This window comes from Lampetra fluviatilis, chromosome 18 (genome assembly GCF_964198595.1).
Source record: "Lampetra fluviatilis chromosome 18, kcLamFluv1.1, whole genome shotgun sequence".
In the NCBI taxonomy this organism is placed as follows: Eukaryota; Metazoa; Chordata; class Hyperoartia; order Petromyzontiformes; family Petromyzontidae; genus Lampetra; species Lampetra fluviatilis.
Window position 1 is genome coordinate 3,704,735 of NC_136292.1, and position 26,119 is coordinate 3,730,853.

The 26,119-nt window shown below is 46.7% G+C and overlaps 1 protein-coding gene across 9 annotated transcripts in view; it reads left to right on the forward strand.

Annotated features, from left to right (window-relative positions):
• Positions 1 to 13,231: 13,231 nt before the first annotated feature.
• LOC144937101 (uncharacterized) overlaps positions 13,232 to 26,119 on the forward strand; it is a 44,437-nt gene continuing 31,549 nt past the window's right edge. For 4 of the 9 annotated variants that reach the window (XM_078864361.1, XM_078864368.1, XM_078864369.1 and 1 more), the window contains exons 1-10: positions 18,113 to 18,272; positions 18,721 to 19,152; positions 19,689 to 19,889; positions 20,517 to 21,001; positions 21,117 to 22,284; positions 22,983 to 23,073; positions 23,351 to 23,449; positions 24,131 to 24,253; positions 24,658 to 25,355; positions 25,469 to 25,907. In XM_078864361.1, the coding sequence (XP_078720487.1) occupies positions 18,811 to 19,152; positions 19,689 to 19,889; positions 20,517 to 21,001; positions 21,117 to 22,284; positions 22,983 to 23,073; positions 23,351 to 23,449; positions 24,131 to 24,253; positions 24,658 to 25,355; positions 25,469 to 25,907 (3,646 nt within the window). In that variant the 5' untranslated portion in view covers positions 18,113 to 18,272; positions 18,721 to 18,810. Of the gene's footprint in view, positions 13,301 to 13,711; positions 14,101 to 18,112; positions 18,273 to 18,720; positions 19,153 to 19,688; positions 19,890 to 20,516; positions 21,002 to 21,116; positions 22,285 to 22,982; positions 23,074 to 23,350; positions 23,450 to 24,130; positions 24,254 to 24,657; positions 25,356 to 25,468; positions 25,908 to 26,119 lie in introns of those variants that run through there. The other 5 variants (XM_078864362.1, XM_078864364.1, XM_078864365.1 and 2 more) reach the window with 5 other exon arrangements.

Here is a 26,119-nt window from a genome sequence, read left to right on the forward strand (position 1 = left end):
AGTGGTTAGCGCGCTGCGCTACGAACCCGGCGACCCGAGTACGATTCCCGCTCACGGCCACCAACGGTGACGATTATTTGAATCGGTCCTGGGCCTCCCCTAGGTCGACTCAGCCTCAAACGAAGAAGTGGTGTGGTGGATCCAAGTCCCGGACAAAGCCGGGTAGCACAGCTAGTGTGCTCATAAAAAGCTGTAAGTTAGGTACCGTTGTACCACAAGACAGCAATACTACATTTAGTTTAATGCTAGACATCTGTGAAAACTGGACATCTGTCAAAAAAGAGCTTCACGGCTCATCAGATTCCTCCAGGATAAATAAAGATTCTGATTCTGAGTTGGTATTGCAGGACACGAAGAACGCATTGGCTAAGGAATCAACTTCATCATCCATGGGTAGAGAAGAGGTTCTTTGCTCCATACATTTCCACACGATGGCCGGGTTCACACAATTGAAAGGTCCACAACCCTCTAAGCCCGCTGGCACAATGTTTGCCGGTAGCGTACGTTTGCAATATGCGGGCGAAACGCACGGCCGTTTTCTTGTGCCGTGTTGTTTGTTATGCGTCTCCGAAAATCAATCGGAACAATGCACGATAGATACATTTTAGTGACGTCTATTGATACGATGTTGCTCTCGGAGGATTTTGGGAATTGGCCTGAGGTCAAACATTCACTGCTACACCAATGGATTCCTCCTCCCAAGCCTGTTATCAGATGTTATGCAATATGTGTGTCTGTCATGGTTAATGTAAGCTGCAGATATATCTATGGGTGCACTTGTAGAACCACTCACCCCCCTCTCTCCACTCACTCTCTCTCCACTCTCTCTCCACTCACCCCACCTCTCCACTCACCCCCCTCTCTCCACTCACTCTCTCTCTCCACCCCCCTCCACTCACCCCTCTCTCCACACCCTCTCGCCACTCTCTCTCTCCACTAACCTCCCTCTCCACTCACTCCCTTGTTGTTATGCTGAGTGGAATGCACGGCGTGGGGAGGCCATCACACCAAGCAGTGGATTTACAAAATAGGACTGTGCAGTGCGTGTACAATTAGAGTGCATTTAATGGCTGAAGATGAGTTGCAAAGCCAAAGCGAATAAGCGGACAATATTTATCCTCCATATATCAGTAACTCCAGGGAGTAAATATTAGTACACGTATTTTTTACACTTGTCATTTAGAAGGCCTTCTGAAGGTGAGTGCATCATGTCAGCAGTCCTCGCCTAGAGCATTCGACCGTTCACCGTCATTGGTTGTCGAAACTGGCCCAGAGATTTGCTGGTATTTTGTTGGAACAAACGATGTTGCAGTTATGGACTCTCACAACTCCGTGCTCTTGAGGAGAAGTTTAACAAACAATATTTTTAATTTTTCTGTACGTGGACGGAAAGCTGCGGGTAACGGTACGCGTAAGTACGGCTCATTAAGATAAGATATTCTCCACAATGAGGCGAATGATGATTGTGTCCATTGCCATAAGTGGGACTCGTCATTTAGCGATGCTGTGTCGGCAGTGGTGCACAAACACCAAACAAAGAACGATCCGCCACATTCGTCAATAACTCCCGTGGCCTTTAAAGGGGGGACACACATATACACACACAGACTATAATTGGTGACATTTGTGCAGTTGCCCTTCATCGTAGCGCAATAGGAGTGGAGGCCAGGGAGAGATGGAGTGGAGTCAGAGCCCTCACCCCATTGTTGACCCCGCTGGTGGGTGGTGCAGTGGGAGCAGCGGGGGTCAATGGATGAGGGGAGACATCACCCAGTGATCGGGGCAACGTTGGGGCAACGTTGGCATGTTAGGGTAGGGTTAGGTCAGGGTAAGGGCTAGGTTTAGGATAGGGTTAATGTTAGGGGTTAACTTCGAGTTTAAAGTTGGGTTAGGCTTTGGATCAAGGCAGGGTTAGGTTAGGGGCCGTCCATAAATGACGTCACGTGATTTTGGACGATTGTTAACCCCCCCCCCTCGTCACACGGCGTCACAAATTTCTGACCCCCCCTAGGTGCGTGACGTCATTTATGGACGGCCCCTTAGGGTTAGATTGTCAATGATTTTGCTGCTATAAATTTCCACGTGATAAGCTACTGCGTTGAGCTGTCATATGTGGCCAGGTCGCTTTTGAAAAAGAAGCTAATAGCTCAGTGGGCTTTACCTTGTTAGATATAAAAAAAAATTGTTTAGTTTTATATGTATTTTAAGTTATTTCCTTTCCTATACTTTGCACTCCGATCGTGTTTTCGTATTTTCTGCTGTTGTACATCTGTGAAAAGAGCTTCATAGCTCATCGGATTCCTCCTGCAGTCTAAATAAATATTCTGATGCTTCTCATACTTACATCTCCATCTCGAGAAACATCTCAACCGCATGGCATTAAATCGCAATGGGTGTGCGCGCGCGCCGCCTACTGGCTAACGCGCGCTATTGCACGCACGCAGGCAGTGCGTGTGTGGTAGGGAACGCCCTGGTCTGAGTCTGTCCTGAGACCTCCTTCCTGCCAGCGAGCCTTCACGTGGCCTCGAAGTGCACCTGGCCTGGCACAGGCGCCGTGGTGGCGTCACAGTCACTTAGGGGCCGTCCATAAATGACATCACGCGATTTTGGACGATTTTTGACCCCCCCCCCCCTCGTCACACGGTGCCACAAAAAGTCAGACCCCCCCTCAAATATGACGTCACAAAGCTCTGCCCCCCCCCCCCGCCAAAACCATATTTCTAGTTTGAAAATTAAACATGCTTCAAATCGCTTTAAACTATTGTCATTGTAGTGTGCATTTAATATGGCGCTGCACTCTGATGTTGTAGGAGTGTTGTTATAACAATTAGTGTTGGTATAACAATATATATTTAAAGTTGCGCATTTTGATGTGACGTCACATTTCTCAACTGCCCCCCCCCCCTAGTGACACATCATCACAAAAATCTGACCCCCCCCCCCCCCAATAGGTGCGTGACGTCATTTATGGACGGCCCCTTAGTGACGAACGGCGGGTATTGGTTGGTGGTGTCGCGGTTAGCGCGCTGCGCAACGAACCCAGCAACCCGGGTTCGATTCCCGCTCACGGCCAACACCGGTGACGATTGTCTGAATCGGTCCTGGCCCTCCCCCTAGGTCGACTCAGCCTCATATGAGTACCTGGTGCGGTGTGTAGTAAACATCGCCACTGGGGAGACAAAGGCGGTCGGGCGTGGTGCTGACCTACCCGCCCCCTCGTGCGCCGTGCCGGCCTTCATAGGTGATCGCTAACAGCACTTGCCCCAACAGTCTGTTCAGGCTACACGGGGGATCTTTGTTGTTGTTGCTCTGTAGACCGGGAGATCGATGATCGATGTTCGGCCGCTTCGTTCATGGTGGAATTCGTCGTGATTTCTCACTCAACAGAGTAGGTTTGCGTAAAGGCTGTGTGGCACATTAGGAATGGATCACTCTTTTACTGGTAGGAACGAAGTGAACCAGCCTACAATAGATTATATCGTCCGTCCATCCGTCCGATGTCCGATTAGGTGTAGCAACATCGCCCCCTACTGCAAACACTTGGCAGGACCCTACAAAAACCTTTAGACTCAGTGACGCTTTCCTGGCTAAACAATTGTAACATTCCCTTATAATTCCCTGAGATAGCTTTTAATTAAAACATTAAAATTTAAAATTAACTCACAGCGGCCTAACGACTACAGCTAGGCCTAAAGCCTAATAATTCCCTGAGATAGCTTGTAATTAAAACATTTAAATTAAAAATTAACTCACAGCGGCCTAAAGCCTACGGCTAGGCCTAAAGCCTAGAACTAGGCCTCAAACTCTCCCTTTGTATCGTACCCCCGCGTGTGTGAAAGGGAGTTAATGTTTAACAATGTTACATTCCCTGATGTTTTTAAATAGAAACATTTACATTTAAAGCTTTTACATTAATAACTAAAACATTTAAATTTAAAAATTAACTCACAGCGGCCTAAAGCCTACAGCTAGGCCTAAAGCCTAGACCTAGGCCTCAAACTCTCCCTTCGTATCGTCCGATTAGGTGTAGCAACATCGCCCCCTACTGCAAACACTTGGCAGGACCCTACAAAAACCTTTACACTCAGTGAGGCTTTCCTGGCTAAACAAGTGTAATAATACATTATGTTTATATTCTTTGGTTATTCGTTCCTACCAACCCACCCTGCAGGGACCTGTTAATTATGCCCTTGTGCAGCCAGGGAGTAAAGTGTGGTTCTGTGAAAGTTCTGATGTGCTGTGCAGTGCATCAATGCAAGTGTGTACAACAGCATGTGATGACTGAGTTGGACCTGTAGGTGGCTGGCAGGGTTATTGAATAACCGCACTTGTATACCAGTCACGTGGTTAATGGCGACTCGGTTGAGGATTGCTGTGTGTGACACCACGTGCTGTTGTTGCATCTTACAGACCACAATACATGTCGATTTAAAGCTTTCGTGACTGCAGGGATTCATCTTCTTGGTTCTTTCGGTAAAGTCACGTAGAAGGAAAATAATAAAATAATAAAAATAAACATAAGAAAATAATTCTCACGACGTTTCGGCCACAACGCAAGCAGCCGTCTTCAGATGGAGAACAGGTCTGTCAAGTAGACAGAGTCTACTTGACAGACCTGTCTACTTGACAGACCTGTTCTCCATCTGAAGTAGACTCTGTCTACTTGACAGACCTGTTCTCCATCTGAAGACGGCTGCTTGCGTTGTGGCCGAAACGTCGTGAGAATTATTATGTTTTATTTGTATTATTTTATTATTTTCCTTCTACATGACTTCAACGAAAGAACCAAGAAGACACAATAAATGTGTTTGCCATACTCTTTGTCCCCTTTGGTTTTTCGGTAAAGTCACGTAGGTAAAAAAATCTAATCAAATAAATGAAAACAACTCAATTAAATCACGACGTTTCGGGCGCAACACAAGCGTCCTTCTTCAGGTGGGGACAACGTAGCAAAAGCACAACCGCTTGAGCGTGTCTAAGAGATGACTGTGACGAGGAATTATATAGTCGCGGGGGATGGAGGGAGGGGGGGCATGTTGAGTGTGTGGGCGGGCTGTGGGCTGGGAGGCCATGATGTGAGGAACGGGGAAGGCGTTGGGAGGCAACGCATGGAGTTCAAACTGAAGCTTTGTGATGCAGGGGGCAGAAGTAGATAAGAAAGCCAAGATTAAGCAGCCTTTTGTTATGCTGCCGGGGGGCAAATTAGAAATGCGCAAGATGAACACTAACGTGTGGCAATGGTGATGGTAGTGTGTAAGGCTGGGAGTCGAAGACTGGGAATATGAATATGAAAATAAATATAAACTGGCTGTCTCGCAGTAAACTGTGTGTGCCCTCGATTTGGAGCACCTGCCCACGTCCTTCATTTCGAGTGTGCAAAAGCTGCCTGCCACCTTCCACGCACGGCATTGCCGGAGTGCAGCCTCTGCTGTGGATGCCAAGAGGTGAATGGTTACTGATGAGTTGTTGCGAGGTTCGATTCGATTTCCCGACGCGGCATGTGTAAACAATGTGGGTGGGTAGGTTTCTTAATTAAATCTGGGTTTTTTTTTTACTGAAACAGCTGCCGGTTTTCCTGACTTGGTTTTTATTTTTTGAACAAAAGATACAACTGAGGAAATTATTGATTGATGCTGCGTTTGCAGTGGATCAAAAATAACAAAGCACCAGGACACGTTCGTCGATAACACTGTCTGTGGCCTGCTAAAAAAGGAAGATTATTTAACAAGCAACGTTTCGGGCAATGATCCTTCTCCATATACTCCCTGGCCACAGAGTTATTGTTACGAATCAACGCGGACGTCCGGAATAAACACCTTCTTACTCGAGATGCGAACATCATCGCGTCCACTCCTGGCTTTGACAACCCTCCTCACCCCTCCTCCTCCTCCTCGAAGACACCGGTGATGGAACCAGCAACCCGCATCAGAACATCACCAACCAGCCGATGTGCAACATCTCCTTCATGAATGGACAATTAAAGACGCAATTCCACAGTGGTGGGATTGTGGCCATGCAATTATGGGCGATTTAGCAAACCCATAGAGACTCATATATACACACAGATACACACAGATACACATATTGACACGTAGAGATACATCGAGATGAAAACAAAATGACCATGCAAGGCCCAATGAGCTATCATAGCTCCCGTCATTAATGTTCATAGAGCGGGTAGATGTGTACACTCACGCAGAAGGTCGAGCGGAAATAAAACATCTTCTCGCAAATTCGCTTTAAGCTTCACGTTTCTTTATTGAAAGTGAATCTAATAAATTATTCTACGCAGCAACAAAGGGGATTTGTTGTCTTTATTTATTTCTTCAGCACTTGAGACATATAACCCGCGGGGTATACCACTTTTTACAAACAAAACAAGACCCTGCGGGGTATATGGAGGTGCGGTCTATCCCAAAAATATTTTACACGTGTGACATGTTTAATTTTTTCACGGTAGGACTATCCACTATGCAATACTTACCTTTGACTAAAGCACTGCTGAATAAACCACTCACACTAAAATTGCACATTTTATCACGTTTTAAATTATTCGGATTGTTTGTACAATGAAATGACAATGTTTGAAGTGGGTGCACTTTGTTTACCGTAATACTTTCAGTGGCTGTAGGGGGGTGCGAAAGTTTCAACTGAGTCTATGGATTGAAAAATGGGAAGGGCCTTAACAAGCGTCTACCTTATGCCGCTGCTATTGGCTGAGCACTATACAGTCGCGACCTTGAGCTTTGTTTCAAACTTCCAATGGCTTTGTTGCCAGGAGGCAACGGCGTTACCGTAGTGCCGCTATTGTCTGCGCAGTGCGCAATCTACCAGCGCTAAAACTGTACAGGGGTAACTACCGGTCCAGTAGCTGTAATATGATGAGGTCGAATGCTGATAAGCCTAACAGTGCGCTTACTTACTTATCTACCAGTTATGTGTTACTTATTTATTCAATATTTACTTTTGTTACTTATTTACTGTTTTAAGTTCACTCGTTTCCGGTTAGTTTGTTTTCTTTGTGCACGTTGTGATTTTAATGTTAACAATTGATAGTGGAATGTATTACAAATGTTAACTTTGTATTAATATGATGGAATTAAGCTGCTGTAACGACATTAACGATATGAATGTATCCGGGCTATCTGAAATTTGTTTTACACAAAATGCTATTTTTGCGGGGTATATGCGTCTGCGGGTTCATGCGTATGCGGGCTATATGCGGGAAAATACGGTAAGTCTAATTGATGCTTCTACATTACGGTAAAATAGACATTTCTCGGTGATTTTCCAGATATTGTATTAATTTCTAATTAATTTCAACCCCAGCGACCGAGAGCAGAAGAGATTAAAGTATCAAAGCAGTGAATTTGAACAAATTGAAGGTCAGTTATATACAGTGCTACAGTGACATGAAGTGAGGTGTTTTATGACATAGTATCGTGCAATAATCACTGCCATTAATACAGTGCTACAGTGAAATGCAGTGAGGTGTTTGATGACATACTTTAGTGCATGATTCATTGCCATTAAATTTATTATACCCTGCTCAATATTTTCCTAAATATTACAGCTTCTGTCCTAGGGCGGGAAAACAAGCTAGTTATTTTATAACAAGCATACTCTGGTTTACGCCGATGATGCGGTCCTGAAAACCGGAACGTAAATCGAAACTTAAATCGAAGCAAAGAGATGGGATGGTGGCAAAGTATCTAAACAAAGTTTGCTCAGTAAACCCATTGTGCATCTGTATTTTATAACCATCGGTGTGACAAATAAGTGTGTTTGATTGAGTCACAGACGTAGACTTGGACGTAACACATTTATTAAGTTACGGGGTACTTTCCCCTTAACAGAATAACAACCTATATTCCTATTCTTTGGGTCTTTCGGTAAAGTCACGTAGATAGGTTGAATAGCAACCTATGGTGGTGACCACTAGGCTACCTACACTAGTTACAATGTAACTGCTACTACGGACTGGGACCAACAGCTAGGGTCCGAGTCCACGTGTTGGAGACTTGTAGAACGTAGACGAAGGTTTCTTCCAGGATGAACAACAACCCTGGTCCCTCTCGGGGCCCGGCTTATATTCTCTGTGGCGTGGCCAGCTCCGCCCTTGGCCACATCCACCTTCCAGAATCCTCGGGAAGGATCTGGGTCCCAATCACGTGACCACCCCTCGCCCCGAATTGGGGCCCCTTTGTAGACTTAACTGGTCACGTGTCCTCCCGGGTCAACCAGAGTACCGTAGCCTCGAGTAACCTCATCCTCGGCCGGCACCCACATACCCTGTCCTGTAGGGTCGGCACTGCACACGAAGCGTGGTCCCATCTAGAGCTTTTATTTAGCACTCACCGGGCCCCTCTAGGGTCGGTACTACACCCAAACCACCATTGTGGTATCCGCGATGTCGCTACATCGCATGCCGTGCCCCTCTCGGGCCGGCACTGGACGCAACATGTTGACATCCAGCGATGTCACTACACGTGTACAAATGAAAGAGACTATAGCCAGTCAGGGATGCTAACGCGTGGGTGTCATCTGGTGCCTGAATGTCGCCATGTAACGTAAACAATGTTGGGTCTAAGCGGTAAAGTTCGTAAATCTCAAGTACCTAATGGCGAGGTACCACAGTCCATAAAATAGGATTGGGTATCAAGTTGGGCACGTTATAGCGGAAGTGCGTAAAAGGAGAGGACCTAAATTGGTGTATGACTATGTGGGAGTTGGTCCGGCTAACAGTTTTTTCACACCGTTTTGCAAACTCCAGTCCTGCCATTCAAATTAATGAATTCCACACTGCACGCGCCCAATGATTGTTAAACAGTGCACGTAAGTATGGCTGGGTCATGTAGCCTGCATGCCCAGCCATCGTATGCCGAAACAACTTTTGTTTGGCCGGAAAGAGGGGGATAAACGGGCGCGGCACATGCTAGAGAAGAGATGGATTTATGTGGTACAAGAAAATGTGGAGCTGTGTGGACTTGCCGATGACTGGTTACCAGCGGTGTCAAGATCGGCCTCTGTGGACGCTACTGGGCAGTTGGGGGCAGTCGCCCTCCAGCAACAAAGGAGGGCAGAGGAGCGATGCTCACAACAACGAGCGGAGCGCCAGGTGGTTAAAAAACAGCAAGTTGGCACAGTAGGGGGCACAGGTGGTGCATAGGCCAGTCATCTCAGTCAGGTGACCCATGGCAACTGGGTCTGTCCCGTGACCTCCTGCCAGCGGGCATTCTAAACTTAACGTGGAATTAACATGACATAGCCTGGCACGAGCGTTGTGGTGACGAATGGCGGTTATGTGTGTTTACACGTGTTCCACGTGACGCGGACAGCATTAATTGCTTAGCGCGTCAGGTGGCATGTGTTTTAACGACCATCGGGCGCGTGCAGCGTGGAACGAGTCCATTTGTATTTGAATGGGAAATAGATTGGTAAACGTGGAAAGACGTAGCGTGGTGGTTGGCCGCGAGGACTGGAATTTGGGAAACCCTCGTACTGTAAAGGACACCTAGAGATGATCATATCAATTCATTCATTCACTGTCGGCATTGCTCGCGACTGCTAACCTATTTGTCGGTTTGAATACGGCACGGAGAGCCTTCCATTGGCTGAAACAGAGTGCCGGCTTGAGCCCTGATTGGTTGAGCAGAGCAGTCAAACGGATTCCAGGGCTGCCTTGGCAAACGACCAGCTGATTGGCCACTACATTCAAAAAAGCGAACGCCCACGAAAATTGAAGCTGCAACGGCCGATGGAAAAGTCGAGAGTCGGGGACTGGGAAGGGCAGCCATTACTCGGGGTCTTTTTCCGAGTGCAGTGCTCAATTCCCTATGCGTAGTCTAAGGAATAAACACTCAGACACCACCCACGTGTTTTGACTCCTTTGTTCACTTTCCTTCGTCTGGTGGCAGCGGTGGCATAAACGAATGCTGCATACAAAGACGAGCCACGATTCAAGAGAGGCATCAGGAGTAGGGGCTGAAGATGCCATCCTCCCCAAAACAGCAACTTTGTCGGCGGGGAGCTTTCCTTCTGACCTTCGAATATACCACTTGTTTATATGCCTCAGCAAAAGACCAGTGTGAAAAGCATCTGGCACCTTATCAAGGGTGAAACATAGATTACCTATAAAGTCCTGGGTGAGATTTGGGAAGTAACCATTTGAAGTCAGCTATCCAGTCCTCAATTGCTTGGGCTGTGATTCTGGAGTGAAAAGTATACGTCTCAATTCCACCCATGCATCTTGGGCCAAAGAGGCACACTCTGGGTGGATGCTATCTTCAACCACAGCACCGCTCCATCATCTGAGAGCAGTTTATCAGTAACCTCCACTGTGATGTCTGGAATGATGGCTCTGCCATCACCACACCACATAATCGGCACTGTGATGGCTCTGCTGGAGAACTGCATCGAGGTGGAAGCTACTTATCAGAGTATCCAGGATGTGGAGAGATCAAGAGAGAACGAAGACGAATAGGTTGTGGCGGAAGCCTGAGAAAGCTTACATGGGGTGAGTGGGGGGGGGTAGTCTGGACAGGGATACATAAATAGGAGAAAGAGCATCACCATCACATGGGGGAAAACAAGCAAGGCCCAGTACCAACATCGAGCCTCAAAGACAGCCAGAGCAGCCAAGGCAGCACCAACAAGTTCCAGGGTATCCTTAGGGGGCCCAATGTTCTTCGACAAGTCCGTGGGTATTTTGTGGGGTGTCTTCAGGAAACCAGTCCTAGGGCATTAATGGTGGGTCGGGCCCCCCTTCCCAACTCTATTACCAGTCCTGCTCTATTACCAGTCCTAGTAATGTCCTGTTCAAACCCCTTTTCTTTCCAGTCAATAAGATTTCTCTAATCTGTGTTTCTTCTCTGATCTTTCTATCTCTTAGCACGATCCTACATACTTTAGTTGTCACACTCCATATTTACAATCCATGTCATGGCAGGTATTATGTACTGCTCCGTGTGCAGAATGCATGTCAGTTAATCTCGAAATATTAACTGGCTGGGAAAAAAACACGGTATGAGGATAAATAGAACAAATATAAAGGATACGAGAACCAGCTTCAGGCAGGAAGTGCCAGATAAGTAAGCAGTAAAGTTTGGGGAATACCCTCTACTGAACGGTCGTTCATTCAGTATCTAAGATCCAACTCGACCTAAATTACTCTTGCATCCTAAAATTATGTTTCTACTCTTGACATAGATATTCATATTCTAAATTATGGTGGCAAAAACTAATCATAGAAGGAAGTAAATTAGAAGTCGAGTTTTAACCTTAACCATGCCTTCAACTTTGGACAGCTTATCTTTAATAAAATGTGTTTTGTAGCCATGCAACAGTCTCCCTTTTTGATTTGATCGATTGTGCATTGCCTCATTTGTATTGTGTCCCATTTTATATTTCGCAATTGCCGTTTTGTTCACTTTATCTTAAATTTGCATTCGCATCAAAATGTCATTTTCATATGAATCGTAGTCAGGTCGTAGATTCTGGCTACATACTAAGAACTAAACTAAACTTTTTATTTTACCAGGTAAGGCCCACTGATCCATATAGCTCTTTTTCAAAAGCTACCTGGTCACAAATGATAGCTCAACAAAGTGGCGTATCACGTAGAACTTTATAACAGCCAAACACTGTAAATGTGGAGAGGAAAACCGGAGGACCCGGAGAAAAATCCATGTGACTACGGGGAGCGAGACACACAAACTCCAAATATACAGGCATCAGGGTCGGGATCCTGTATACCAAGCGAGGTCGTAAACATCTCGCCACCGCAGTTCCCCTATGTTTAGGGCCCACCATTTTAGGGTCAAAGCATGAGATGAGCATGCTACTCTTGCTACTGGTCTGCGTCCAACGAAAAGCACGTGCTCCATGGCGGTTTAAAAAAAAGTCAAGCAGGCCCAACTGAAAAGGCTGACGTTGCAATGGGGGAGGGCAAGAAGTGTGGGGGTGGAGCTCACTGCCAGCCAATACAATCAAATGAGCGTCTTTGTTCCCACACCAGCCAACCAGCCACGAGCACTTGCTCTCCCAGTGACTATAAATCTACCCTGCGAATTTGTTTCTGCGCAAAAGGGCCCATTTTCACGTGGGATTTTTTGTTTGAATTCACAAATAGCCGTTCCTTTTTCAGTCTTGTCTGCACGGTGCCGAGAGGTGGTGAGACGTCTTCACTTGGCGGTAAGCTTGTACATGTACTGGTAAATACGTGAGCATTGTGACTTTTTGTATTGTTCAAAGGTATTGTAACACTTGTGTAAAACTTGTGCATAGGGGCTGAGGAAGAAATAAAAACCACAAGTGTATAATAACAGTACTGTATCTGTTTTGTAAAATCGATCGTTGGTCAACCTGAACAATATAAGGGACAATAATTTGCTATTTTTAGCGATTTGTGGGTCATTGATTACAATGTACTGTAGCTTCTGTCGGAGAAAAAGTCCCAATTTAAAACAATCTCTTGACAAAGAACTAGATCTGTGCGATGTCTTCATAATACAAAATCACTTTAAAATGGTCGCATGTGTATTACTGTAACCGTCACGTCATTGTGTCTAAAGTGACACGGGGGTTTTCTCATGAAACGCATGACCGCATTAAGAATGCTTTTGTGTATTTAGCAGCGCGTCAGTTTAAGAAACACGAGGAAGGAGCGGTCTGACGTTTCTCGTTGCATTATCTGCTATTATTCATGAGTTCATTGCGAATGTCGAGGTGGTCATCCAGCTACGAGATTCCTTGAGGAGAGAGATCTAGTTCGCGTGGCTTTGGTATTCCTTCGTCGATGAAGGGGCGCGCACTCGAGTGGTTTATTACACGGGGCCATAGTTTGGGTTGCAACATGGCCACATTCGTTTTTCCCCGCGGCAGCCATCTCAAGTTCAAGTGTGCGCCACGTGGCTACCGCGTGATCATAACCACGTGGGGCGGCGGGGGGCGGAGGTGGGGGGGACTCGCGATGGGGGGGGGTGTACGTGACAACGGAAGTGACGTCACTGCGCGAGGTATGTGACGCGCTCGACGTTAAGTTGCAGATTAAAAACTTTTCATTTTAGTTGTTAGGATTTTTCTGAGGTGTTAATTGACGTCGCTTATTTAATAGGTTATTTTGACGCGCGTTAAATATCGTTGATTTAAAAAATATATAAAACGCGTTGTCGATCGTCAGTTTTTTTTCTCTTTAACGGCGGGTCACGTGGGGCTGCGGCGTGGCCCGCGCATGCGCAGTGGCTCTGAGCGCCTGCGTGCTTCTACGCGCCGTCGACGGTCGTCGAAGAGCGGGAAAAAGGTTCGTGAGAAGGGAGGCGGCGAATCTTTGACGATTGCGCCCCTCGAGAATTATTAAACCGTTTCTTTTAATCACAGAAAATAAAAAAAAAATCCTCGGGGGTTGCCATCAACTCGAACGTAACAATAGCGCGACGTCGTGTGTAATGCGGCGAGCGAGGCGTTCGTTTTCACTTTGCATTCTCTAGAGCGTTTCGGCAAATGCGCGGCTGCTCCACCAATAGGGAGCGAGCTCTCGATCACGTGGCTGCCTCGCTCGCCAACGGTGAGGCCGCGCCGTTGCTTATCCCAGTTGGGGTTTTGAGTGCGGGGGGTGGGGCCGTGACGCGCTCGGGGTGTTGCGGGGGGGGGGCCCCGTCACGCGCTCGAGGGGGAGGGGGCGTTTCCCGATACGCACCGGGAACCGGAAGCGCGCTCGGCGTGCTTAACGCGTGCGCCACGCTGCATTGTCTCGTCGGCGAGCGTGGCGGCGCCGCGCGTTTGTCAACCGCAGCGCTCGACGAATCGTACGAATTAATAACAGGTCGCAGACGCCTTCGAAGCGTCGAGCTTTTCTGTCGTTTGTCCCGGCAGTTTTTTTTATTTCGATGCGGCGGCGGCGTTGAGCCGCGTGTTGGGAGGAGGCGTTGGGGGGGGTGGTCTCTGTGTCCCCCTGGCGGGAGCGTGGGTTATGGACCAGCTCGGGCACGACAACCGGGACCAATGTCTATCGGCAGCAGCCACTGTTTATCATTACGATTACTACCTCAGCTGCTGCTGCTGATGTTGCTACGACAACGTTCTTCGCTCCGCGCTGCGCAGGTTTTTCAAACAAGACGACGCGGGCACTTGTGCGGTGTGGTTTAAATGTTTGTGTAGCCATTTTTTTCTCCGCACACTTTGTTAATTGAAGCTGTTTAGTGGAAAAATGTTTTGGCCGAGCTTCTGGCTCTGTGTTAAAACTACGTAGAAGCGATGTATCTGTCAACGTGGCAATTTGTAATCGTCACTAAAGAGGGTTTAAAGTGGTTATTGTTGTAAGACGAACCTGTCACGTGCTCTCTCACGATGGCTCGGTTGGCCCTGAACGCGTGCAATGGCAGCTCCGCGTGTTGACGCGATGTTTTGTTTATTTTTTAACGTTCTGCTTTTATGCTCGGCCTTGAATGAGCCTCTTCTTTGTGTTCTTTCATCGCAAGCGATTTGTTAATAACCACTGTGATAAAGATACCCCCCCACACACACACACTATTAAGGTTTATAACATGACCGTCAAAATCCGCCTCACGTGAGTGAAGCGGCGCGTCAAGGAATACGCCCATCAGGGCTTCGAGACCAAATCCGATTGGCGCAACTCCTTTCGTAGTACTCTTAGGTTTTTTCGGTAAAGTCACGTAGGTAAAAATAAAATATAAAATAATAATAAATGAAAATAAATTATTAAAGTAATCATAAAAAAATATTTATTATTATTTTATTTTTCTTTACGTGACTTTACCGAAAAACCCCAAGTATGAATCCTTGCAGTCATGAAAGCTTCAAATCTAGAATCCTTTCGTAGTCTTCACGGCTGCGCCCCGTGACCCACTGGGGGGGTAGTCCCTTACCGCTCGTCTCGTGGTCAGTGGTGTCCGTCCCCCTTTACGCTTCCTCGTTGACGTCGAACAACCAGCAACTGGCCGGCGTTAATAAATATATATTTTAACAATTTCCAACACCAGATGAGCAACACGGTCGGCTACGTGCGGTGCGAAAGAAGTTGGACATACGTACGTGCTAGGGAGAGGGGGAGAGATGGCTCCAGCCAGTCAGTGTGTCTTAAAGGTCGGCTACATCGCTTTGATGGTCGTGTTTGTAGTATAAAAACACAGGCGCATGCTTGAACCCAGCGAGTCCCGTCACCCGCGCCGTGTGTTTGCTGGGGTGTTGTTGTTGCTGTTGTTGACACAACCCAAAGCAACATGCAGTACTTGCACGCTTTTGTCAACTCACGGAACGTTCAAGCATCATCGCATGTCTCCACAATAATCGTCGGCGTGATAGTAGTGGTCGCTTTACGACGCCGCAGTTTGTAGAGTGCTCGCTCACGTTAGCTTCGTGTACACACACCATCCTTTTGTTTCATAAACGGGGGTACGTGCGAGATATTTTCTTTACACTATCTGGAAGTGGTGTGAGCGGCGATAAAAACATTTCGACATTTCGTGTACTGCATATACTGCGCTTCGTAGACTGCATGGCCCAGGTAGAGCGGCGGCGGGGGGGTGAGTCACGGTGCGTTCCCGGTGTTTGCGTTTATTCTTAAATGGATAAACATTGGCCACGTACCAGCTTTGTCTTAGTTCAACATCGTGCTCGTGTGGCTCTTAGTCCGGCAATAATACTAATTTAGCGGTGACGCAACACCTTCATCTTCTCTTTACCGAGGGCGTGATCGCGTTTGTTTAATTCCACAAAGGGTACTTTTATTCGCAAGCCCTTTGTGTCCATCGCGTTGTTAGGATAGAGTACTTTGAGACTGTTACAACAGTAGTGCCAATTTGATAGTGTATCGTGATTTATAGCCAGAACTCGTGCTGCTCTTGTGAGCTACCACCATGCACAAACATATTTTAATCGGGCTGCGGGCTTACGCATTGGGCAGCAGATAACTTTTGTTGTGGTGTACTTCTATGATCCCCGCCTTAAAGAACCCGACCTGACTAGCGTGGGTTGAAGTGTGATAACCGAAAACCCACAGAAGCCCTTACATATGTGGCGATGTCTTCATTCGGCAGTGTAATGTACATTGAAAACGCTGGTTTTCGTAGCTAAGAACAACAATCATCTATATTTGTGTATCTGGTAAGGCCACGCGGAAGTTTTTATGCCAGTTTTTTTGTTTCGGCCAAGTCGTGTTTTTTATACCTAATTTAGCATGGCCTAGCCCAAAAAACAAATATGATCGTGTTACAGGCTGTGGTGTTCCAGTGATCGCCTCCGTGTTGATGTCGACCACGGGGGGGATTATTGAGGAAGAAACATGTTGGTCTTGTTGCTGTTGATGGGAGCTCACAAATGGTCGTCGGCAGGCAACGACACTATGGGGGTTGCCTTACCCCCCTCCTCTCCCCGGCGCTTGCAAGCAAACAACATTCTCACGCGTCACGACGCATCCCCACACACCCCCACCTCCTATCGATGTGCAACTTAACCCCACACGGCCAATTGTGTGCAGAAAATGTCGGTGCTGTAGTTAAGCAGCAGCAGCAAGCAGCAGCAGCTTTGCTCGGCTCGTTTTTGGGCCGCGCATAGGCCGACGACGATGATGATGTCTGTCTCCCACCCCACTCGGCACGTCACCAACATGGACGAATCGCGGGTCCCGTGTGTTGATCGGCGTTGTTGTGACGCACTCCCGCGAGGCGGGTGCGTGCGTGCTTTTTTGGTTGACGCTTATTTTCCCGAGGCGTGTTGTTGGTAGGGTTTGTTGTTGTTGTGGTGATGGTACATAGTCCTCGAGTTGTTGGCGTGAGCCCCCCAGAAAGCAATGTTTGATGGGGCTTTTTTTTGCGCGCACGAGGGGTTTGGTGAGAGATGTTTACGGCTTGTTAAGGCTTTAATGCACAGCACCATTTTATTAATCCACCGGTGGATGAGGGCCTTCCCACATCGTGAGGGTTATTTTTATCAGACTTAAACACGCGGATTTGTATGTGTTAGTGAGGTGGGGATCATACGGGAGCATAGTACATTACAGCAATGAGTTTTGCTCTACTGCCCTGGCAATATAACTCTGCAGCAGCCAATAGCACCCGTGTTATTCATAAGAGCACAATGTCAGGGCCAAATTATCTTGCGCAGATATATTGACCTTTTATTGAAAGTATGAGGCTAGCTGACGTTCGGTCTAGTTGGCTATTTTAGTATTTGGCTGCTGTACATTTCCATGCAATAATCCGCCACTTCGTTGGGCTATCATTTGTGGCCAGGTCGCCTCTATAAAACAGCTATATAGCTCGGGGTGGACCTTACCTGGTAAAATAAAAAATAGTTTGAATAACTTTAGTTGCATGGATAAATCAAAAGACGGTTGTGAAACCCCAGCCATCCACATCCACGTGTGTTTTTACTCACCTCGAATGTCTCTAAAAAAACATTTGGCTGACATTGTGTTGTACTTTATCAGTCGTTGAAAGTACTAAATGTTTCATTTGCATTGCTATCGATATAGAGTTTTGAAATTGGGTACCTTTTTATTCGTTGTTTAATAAACAGGCAAAGGTCTCTCTTGCCATTCACATTCATTATTGGTCTAGGTTTGTGGGGTTTCATGACCAATGTTTTCTATCGCCATTTATTTTGGGAGTTGTGCGTTGTTAGTGTGTGCATTTCGGTTACACAATCTGCATATTAACTCCTGGCATGCATTCAAGAATGTTAAAGGGCTGCTAACCTCATGCATGTCAATTCGTCTGACATCAACCACTCATCACCTATCAATACTGACTGTAAATATCTTGCCTAAAGCCCAAGCAGCTGAACTTTAGATTTTTTTTCCTTCCCCTAAAAAAATTAAAAAAAATTCATAGTTTCTTAAACTTTTTGTCGCGTTTTCCAACTACACAACTTCAATAATATTTGTTTGTATGGGGGTACCATATCACACAAACTCGTAAAGATGATCTCATGTAAATGAAGGAGCAGTGCGTTCGTGCTCATCGTTAATTACATGGACCTCTTAGACATTGCATAACGTTACTTATCATGGATGATGACCATTGCATGTCTCTAGGCCTCAACTGTATATCCGTGTAAAATTTCTTAATTATTTAAACACACGTTGACATAAAAACACGTGAAGGTATGTTACGCCTGACGTAATCTTTTTCCTTATAATTAATCGATTTCCCCTTTGTGCATAAACCCATTTTAAGGTCCAGTGCTCACGGGGCCAGGCCTGTCCCACTGGTCCACCGCACCTCACCGATTCAGGGAATCTGGGAGAGACTGGGGTAGGCTTACGTTCTCAAATGCACGTGTTGCTCTTGCTGTCTCAACTGCAGCTCCAAGTGTGCACCTTTTTGACACATTTTACTCTTTAACAAAGGAGATTCATATGTGCAATGTCCATGTTTCTGATCCATGTAGTAGCAGGTAATTTGTCTACATTTTTGTAGACTTCGGAGCACAAAGACATGTTGGAACAATATTACAGAAACTATGCATATGTTAGATTTGTATTGTTATTAAGTGTTCACTGATGCTACGACTTAATGCCTTGGTATTGTCTTGTTCATATGTGTTAGAATTAATTTCGCTATTTGAATATATTTTAGTATTTTCCCAGCAAACATGAAAGTTAACGTGTTTTTTTTTTCATGCAAGTTGCATAACTTAAAAATGTACGTCTATCGTAACACCAATTCTTTTGCATATTTTCCTTTCAATTCCCTCTGGCAGTGTAGGTGAAGACCATGGCTGCAATATGAGTTGACTTCTGGTCTCCTGGAAGCCATTTCAGTCCTCAAGCCCCCCACAAGCATCACAATAATGGATTTACTTGAGTGTGGTGGCAATAGCAGTAGCGAGAGCAGCAGCAGCAGCAGCAGGGTCGTGTCTCCTACGAGCTCTATGATCCCCCCTCCCACCTCCCTGCTGCAGGGCATGGCGGGGGTGGTGGGGGCAGCGCAGGAAATAAATCAGGATGGCAGGAGTCCAGCTTTGAGCCCCTGCAAGCGCAAGGAGGCGCGGGGCATGGCCTACACGATCCGCTCGTGTGGCTTCCAAGTGACGCTCGACAACCGAGAGGTGTGGGAGCGTTTCCACTCGTGGGGAACTGAAATGATACTCACCAAGGCCGGGCGCCGCATGTTCCCGTACTGCCGCTATAAGGTGGGTTGGCTCCCGTCGCAAATGGTCGCATTGCGCGTGTCTCCTTGTGTCTCGGTTTGCCTTAGTTTGTGTGGCTCAAACTCTTCAAACTTTTGATGCAAAAGTTGCGTAGCGATTTAATGAAGAAACCTTGTTATTGTTTGTAATGACTTGAAAATGTGAAAAAAACTCTCTTTTATATCGCCCTGGGCTATCCCAATTATTTAAGGAGTTGATTACCAATTGCTGGTTCAACTAATTGGGCAACACAAATAATTGTATAAGATCAAAAAAAACTCCCCTCTGCTTCGTGTTACTGCTGGACAGCAGTTTATGGTTAGGACTTGGTAATGTCTGCTTTAACATGCCCTAACGTATCATCAGTTACTTTTAAATCATTAAACGTGAGAACCGGGTTTATTCACAATTGGCTGTCTTGGTACCAACTCTTGCTTCGACAACTGGCCTTATTGTAGCACCCCAACCTACCAGACCACCACCAGACATGCCTGCTTTAATGAACACTGATCTATTCTGAATGTCTGGGTTATTACCAGATCCGTGGCTTGGATCCTCAAAGCTGCTACCTGATGGCAATTGACGTCGTGCCGGTGGACGGACACCGCTACCGCTGGGGTGATGGCTGCTGGATGCCAATAGAACGGGGGAGACCACAGATTCCTGACAGCGTCTACGTTCACCAGGAGGGTGTCGCGCCTGGCTCCTTTTGGATGTACGAGAGCATCTCGTTTTCAGAGGTAAAAGTGGTTGGCACCTTACGCAAGCGCCAGTATTATTTTAAGCGCCACGAGGAATTAAGATCGAGCGGCGGTGGTGCGGTGATTATCTCGCTGCTCTTGGATTTCAGTGATCTCGGTTATGATTCCCTCCCATGGGCAAACATCGGTGGCGAATGATGTCTGAACAGGTCCTGGGCCCACACTTCACAAACCTACACTGATGATGAGCATGGTCAGCTTTGACCAAACAACCCCCAGAATCAATACAGCGTGGGGAGAAAGTGTCCCAAGTATTTTTAAATTATTTCCAGCTCTTATTCTATTCCATGTGCAACAGCTTTGATAAAAGTTAAGATTTATTTATTATTAGGCATAGGCATACCTACTTTAGGGGTACATAAATGTATATTTTCGCGTAAAATTCGTAAATGCACAGTTGTTGGATTACGTTAATGATGTAGCACGGTTAAACTTGACTGTATTATGACCGACATTATCCGATGTGGTTTTTTTAGTGCCATTGGCATTATTTATGTTGTTCAAACTTCTGATTTTATAATCATGGCAAGGCTTCACTTTACTTTCAGCGCCTTCACAACAGCTGTTGATCGACACTGCTATGCTTGTTGTTTGTGATGGCTGTAGGTGAAGCTGACGAACACCGCTTTGGGTCAGGACGGGGTGATCTCCCTCGTCCCCATGTTTAAGTACGTGACGCGCTTCCACATCATCCGGGCCAACAAGGTGCCACGCCACCTGCGACTGGACGCGGACAACGTGCACACCTTCATCTTCCCGCAGACAGAGTTCTTTGCCGTCACCGCCTATCAAAACACGGCCATCACCCACCTCAAGATAAGCCACAGTCCCCTTGCTTGGAGCACCGAGCCAAAGCCAGACGTGTTGAACCAGGATGAGGAGGGAGGCGGTGACGGCAGTGGCTTAGCGCTCAACTCCCAGCAGGGCCTGAGAGAGAGAGTCTCGCTGGGCTCGTCAGGGAAGAGGGATCACGCTTGCATGGTTGGGACTAACGACCTCTCATATGATGCTAGCCGAGGAGATGGATCTGTTGGGATGTTGGAAGAAGATGTGCTGTCGGATAAGTCAACAAATGGAGATGGTGTAATAAGGTGTGTTTCTTTCGTTTACTTGTTTATAGCAATTTTTTGTTTATGTTGGCATTTAATTAGTTATTTTGAATGAATACATGTATTTGTTACGTGACTTTTTTCTCAACTTTCGCAGGAATAAGTTGAAACGAGACGACAATTCCAATGGCTGTAAGGATCAAAACACTTTGTTTGACATCAGCAAAGTCAAAGACGAACCTAATGACACCTGGCAGGAGCTGGTGGAAAACGTTGACCCTCCCTCCAGTCTGGGAGGGAAAGGAGAGTCCCAAGGTGTGCTCCAGAATATCCCTTTGAGTGATTGTTTATTGCCTGCTGGAAACAGCACATGCAAGTCAAATCTCATTAGTAAGGTGGAATCTGCTCGTGCAGGAGCCATGATTGTGCCTACATCGGTGGAGCAGGGCAAGGATCCCAAGTGCCCTACTTCTCATCTGCTGAACCAAAATCTGTTTCCCGTTGTGCGCTTGAAGCAATGTAACATATCAAAGCCCACAGTCAAGCTTGGTGAACTGCCATCCTCCGTCTTGTACTCGTACAGCATTCCGCAGATTTCTCTCTCGCGATCCGCATGTGGCGACCGACCGTTGATCGTGCTGGTGAGCGAAAGTCCGCCACACTGGTCTGAGCCAACGGACGATGTAAAACCCAGCAAACTGTGTTTGTCAGAGGGTAATGGAGCTGATGTGTCAAATGTTGAGGAAAGACCCGGAAAGAGCCCTTTGCCAGTACAACCACTTCCGACAATTCCTCATTTGAACAACGAGGCAATTTCTGGCGATGCCATGGATGTAATCCCCGAAGACGTGAAGCCGACGCGGTCAGAATTGGATATGAGGTTGCTAAATCTGACGTCCGTGCCGAAGGATGATGCCAAGGAGACAACGGAACACCCGGACGCCCCGAAGGGAGAGTACGTGAGCGACAACGGCAAGGGCAGCGTGCTGCCAGCGCTCAAGATCGGGCACACGGGTTTCTCCTCGTGGGTGTGGACCCCGCCCAAGGAAGGCAACGCGCCGGCTTTCCAACTTCCGCCGCCCTCCTTCTCGTCGGTGTCGTCGCGCTCGGGCTCCCTTTGCTCTCGCTCGAGAACACCTTCCCCGACGCCGGGCTCGAGCCAGCCCCGGGGCCGCAGGGCGGCACCGCGTGGACTGGCCTGGGAGGCTCCCACTCAACGTGCCGACGCCGCCGCTGCTACTGCCACCCACCACGATCCTCGCACGGAACCCAAAGCCGACAGAGTTGATGTCGGAGGAGTGTCCTTCTTCTCCTTCTCCAACAAGGTGTGATGCTTGGCGTGCTGTTTGTTTGGAATGATGACCACCGTCTAGCAGTTTTCCAGAAAAGCTGTGTTTATGGACATTTTGATGCGTAAAAATATGGATTACGTATGAGGTCAAAACAGATTCTAGATTTGAAGCTTTCGTGACTGCAAGGAATCATATTCATTCTTAGGTTTTTTCGGTAAAGTCACGTAGGTAAAACATCAAAATTAATGAAAATAAAATAAAACAAAAATCACGACGTCTCGGAGGCAACACAAGTCTCCGTCATCAGGTGGGACGTCGTGATTTTTGTTTTATTTTATTTTATTTTCATTAATTTTGATGTTTTACCTACGTGACTTTACCGAAAAAACCTAAGAATAGGTCAAAACAGAATGTGTGATGTACATAATAATTACCCTGCGTGGATTTAGTTTGCATGATATGAAAAAAAATATGCATATGTGATTAAGGATTGAACCAGTGGTCCTTAGAGCTCGTGCTGGATACATTTCGTAATGTGTGCTGCTCATCAACAGTGTAATTTTGCTTTATTGTAGAATAAATATAATACAATGTGTACAATTTTAATTTAGTGAAATGTTTTTTGTTTCAAAACTTTCATGTTTAAATAGAATAAAAATAATGGTGCTGTTTGTGAAATGTGTCTGATCAACAGCTGCTTTTGTTTGCAATGTGGTTACTATTTCAATCAGGAGGCTATGTTGGCTCATCGGAACATGGAGCAAGAAAAATTGGAAACCCTTCGTTTGTCCCCAACATTAAGCGACAACAGTGCAGAACATGGTAAAAAGACGCATTTGTTAAATACCATGTTTAACATAAATGTTGCTTTTCAATCGTCACCCACACGGCTGTCCATCGTGTAATCATAACAGAAAAAGCTGATTATTTACATTATTTTATAATGCCTAATTTAGCAAAATGTTCGTACTTAAATAATTAATATGTTTTTATATTGAACGTTTGATAACTATAGCCACCACTGTTATAAACTTATAAAGCATTGACCAGTGACATGCTGCTTTGCTTTGAAAAACTTTGCTCTTTTTCGTTATCACAGTCTCAACCGGGAGAGCACAAGAAAGAATTCAGAGGCTGCAAGATAGGCTTCAGTCTGCGCTCAGCCAGTTCCAGAAAAGCAAAGGGAATGACGAGTCAGGTTCGTGTTCATCGCTGTCCTAGCTGGGATTGCTTTTCAAAATTAGAACGAAGCTGGGTGCTTATCCGAGACCTCAAAAGCAAAGTGCTGAACGCTAAACCCAGTGAAAAATAATACAATTCAGCATGTGATTGGCTTGGTTTTTAGCTGGGCGTGCTAATTTGTACGTACATTATACACTAGAGCTGTGCAATTCCTGCAGAATCCTGTTCGATTCCTACAAATCCAACCTCTATAGTTCTTGCAAGTATCGCATTATTTTAAAGTTGATTCCAATGTTAAAACCGATTCAAGGCCATCCCTACCCCACTGGCTCTCCCAACTTGCCTAAATGGCACAGCAAAATCAGGGTGGAATCGAGCCATGTGCACTAAACATTGGTGTTTGTAACAGCTGGCTGTTAATAAGCAGGATCGCTATTGAAACATGTGTTTTACACATGTGTCAATAGCATTTCCACTAAGCTGGCCAGGACCCACGAGTCCTTCTTTTTTGCCTGAATACCACTCTGAATTCCACACATCCCCAGCTCCCCCTTCCACGGTTCTGCTAATCCCACCCTGTCAAAAATCAAATCACGATTCCGAGCTATGAATCGTGTGACTAGATCAGCTTTACTCTGCATATCAGTGTGTTTGAATTTGTTTTCAGTTGGGCTATTACTTATCATTAATTGTTCAGGTGCTGATCCAAGGTTTGTGTCTCGAACTGGAAAGACGAATGATGTGACGAAGATTAAAGGGTGGCAGCACAAGTTTGGGCTACAGACCCCAGTGTCATCCAGTGGCAGTGCAGGTGCCCCAGGTGCGTTCCCATGTGACTCATATTCAACTCTGTTCTGCGTTGTGCCCTGTAGGCATGTAACTGGTCACCCTTGAAAAAGAGCTGTACAGTGCAATTGGCATATTCAGGAAATATACTTCTTAATAATACACTCTTCCAGTAATTCTTTGAAATGTTACGATTCAGGTTTGCGATTTCAACAAAATATTTTTGTCTCATTTTTACTACGTCGTTGGGATTAATCTTTAACATCTTATTTGTATAGTTTTATTCACTGTTATCCTAAATGTAACAACATGCAATTTTCAACTGGTTTTCTTAAATTATAACGAATCAATTCTCATGTGCATGATTCTTTGCATGCATTGTGAATGTAAGAATACGTTTTAATCGCCAAATTGCGTGCCCACTGCTATCACCCACAGACATGAACACGCTGGGCAAAAACCGTTCAGTCTTCCTGAGTGACAAGCTGGACGAGTACCTGCAGGAGGAAGAAAAACTGCTGGAACAGCGGCCGAACATGTACGCCAGCAAGGCGGCCGGTGTCACCTTCCAGACGCCACGCACGGGCAGCACGTATGTGCGCACCCTAGACAGTGTGCTACGCCGCCGTGCGGGCCCAGCGCGGTCCGCCGGGGAGAGGGAGGCATTTGCTCAGACCTGCACCACGTCTCCACCGCCGCCGCCATTGCCACTATCAGGTGTGACACAAAAACGTGGCGCGCTGGCTGGCCGGGGCAAAATTTCTACAGCGGCGTTGAGAGCGACGCAAAAGTCTTTCAAGCGGGGGACCCGCGGAAAGCGCTGCAGCAGGGGCGGCAAGTATGGCAGCAGGGGCGGCAAGTATGGTGGCCGGGCAGAAGTGGTGGCGACTGCCACTCCCCTCGCTAGTCCGAAAAAGGTGACGCTACCCTCGTCGCCACCGCTTACGCCTCCTTTGCTGAAGCCAGCTCGGTCGTGTGCTGTCAGTGGGGCAGCGCTTGTGAAGAATGCTAACAGCCGCAATGTGAACACCATGCTGCTTGCTCTGGAGGAGATGGCCTTGTTGGATGGGAAGCACCGCACGTATATCACCACCGATCGGGCAGAGCGCTCCATCACTACCCTACTTACCCCACAGGTGGGAACATCGTGCTGTTTGTTGTCTTATGTGAATGTAAAAAACTAAGCCAAAGAAATTGCACATCACCTAATGGAGCTGCTTCTTAATGTCCTGTTTTTTTGTTTACTCAGATGACCGCGACAGGCATGAAAAAGCTGTCCGTGCGCTTTGCTGCAGCCACAACGTCGACGTCACACAGCAGTAGCCCATCATCAACACCTGCGGCCAGCAGCCGTTGCCAGAAAGAATTCTGCCGGCTGGGCTGCGTGTGCGATAGCCTGGGTGAGGGCCGCGCCGAGCCGGCACACTGCGGCAAACCCGAGTGCATGCTGGAGTGCAGTTGCCCTCCCCAGGCGCGACATCAGGCAGGCTTATCGATGAGCAAGCAGAGTGGCATCACAGATGGCACCGAACCCGAGGACGAGTCGTTTGGCCGACACAAGCGCAGGAAGAGGCTGCCGACGAGGCTGAGTGGCACCCACGTTTTCTACGATGACGTCGCGTCGGATTGCTACGCCTTCTGGAAACTTACAGGGCGAAAAGGGCACAAAAGGAAATTGGAAGGACTCGGTACTGCCCCTTCTTCTCTTATACAATGCATGCACGTATGGGTTTTTAGGACGGTGTATCGTGTGTGCTAATATTTAATGAAAATGTGAAGTAACATTGCAGTATCAATGCATGCGATGCAGGATTGTGGATTTTGTTGCAAGTTGTCAGTGAATGTAGGATAACGTTATTTTCTAAGATTTTCCTTTCATGTAGACATTTTATATATTATC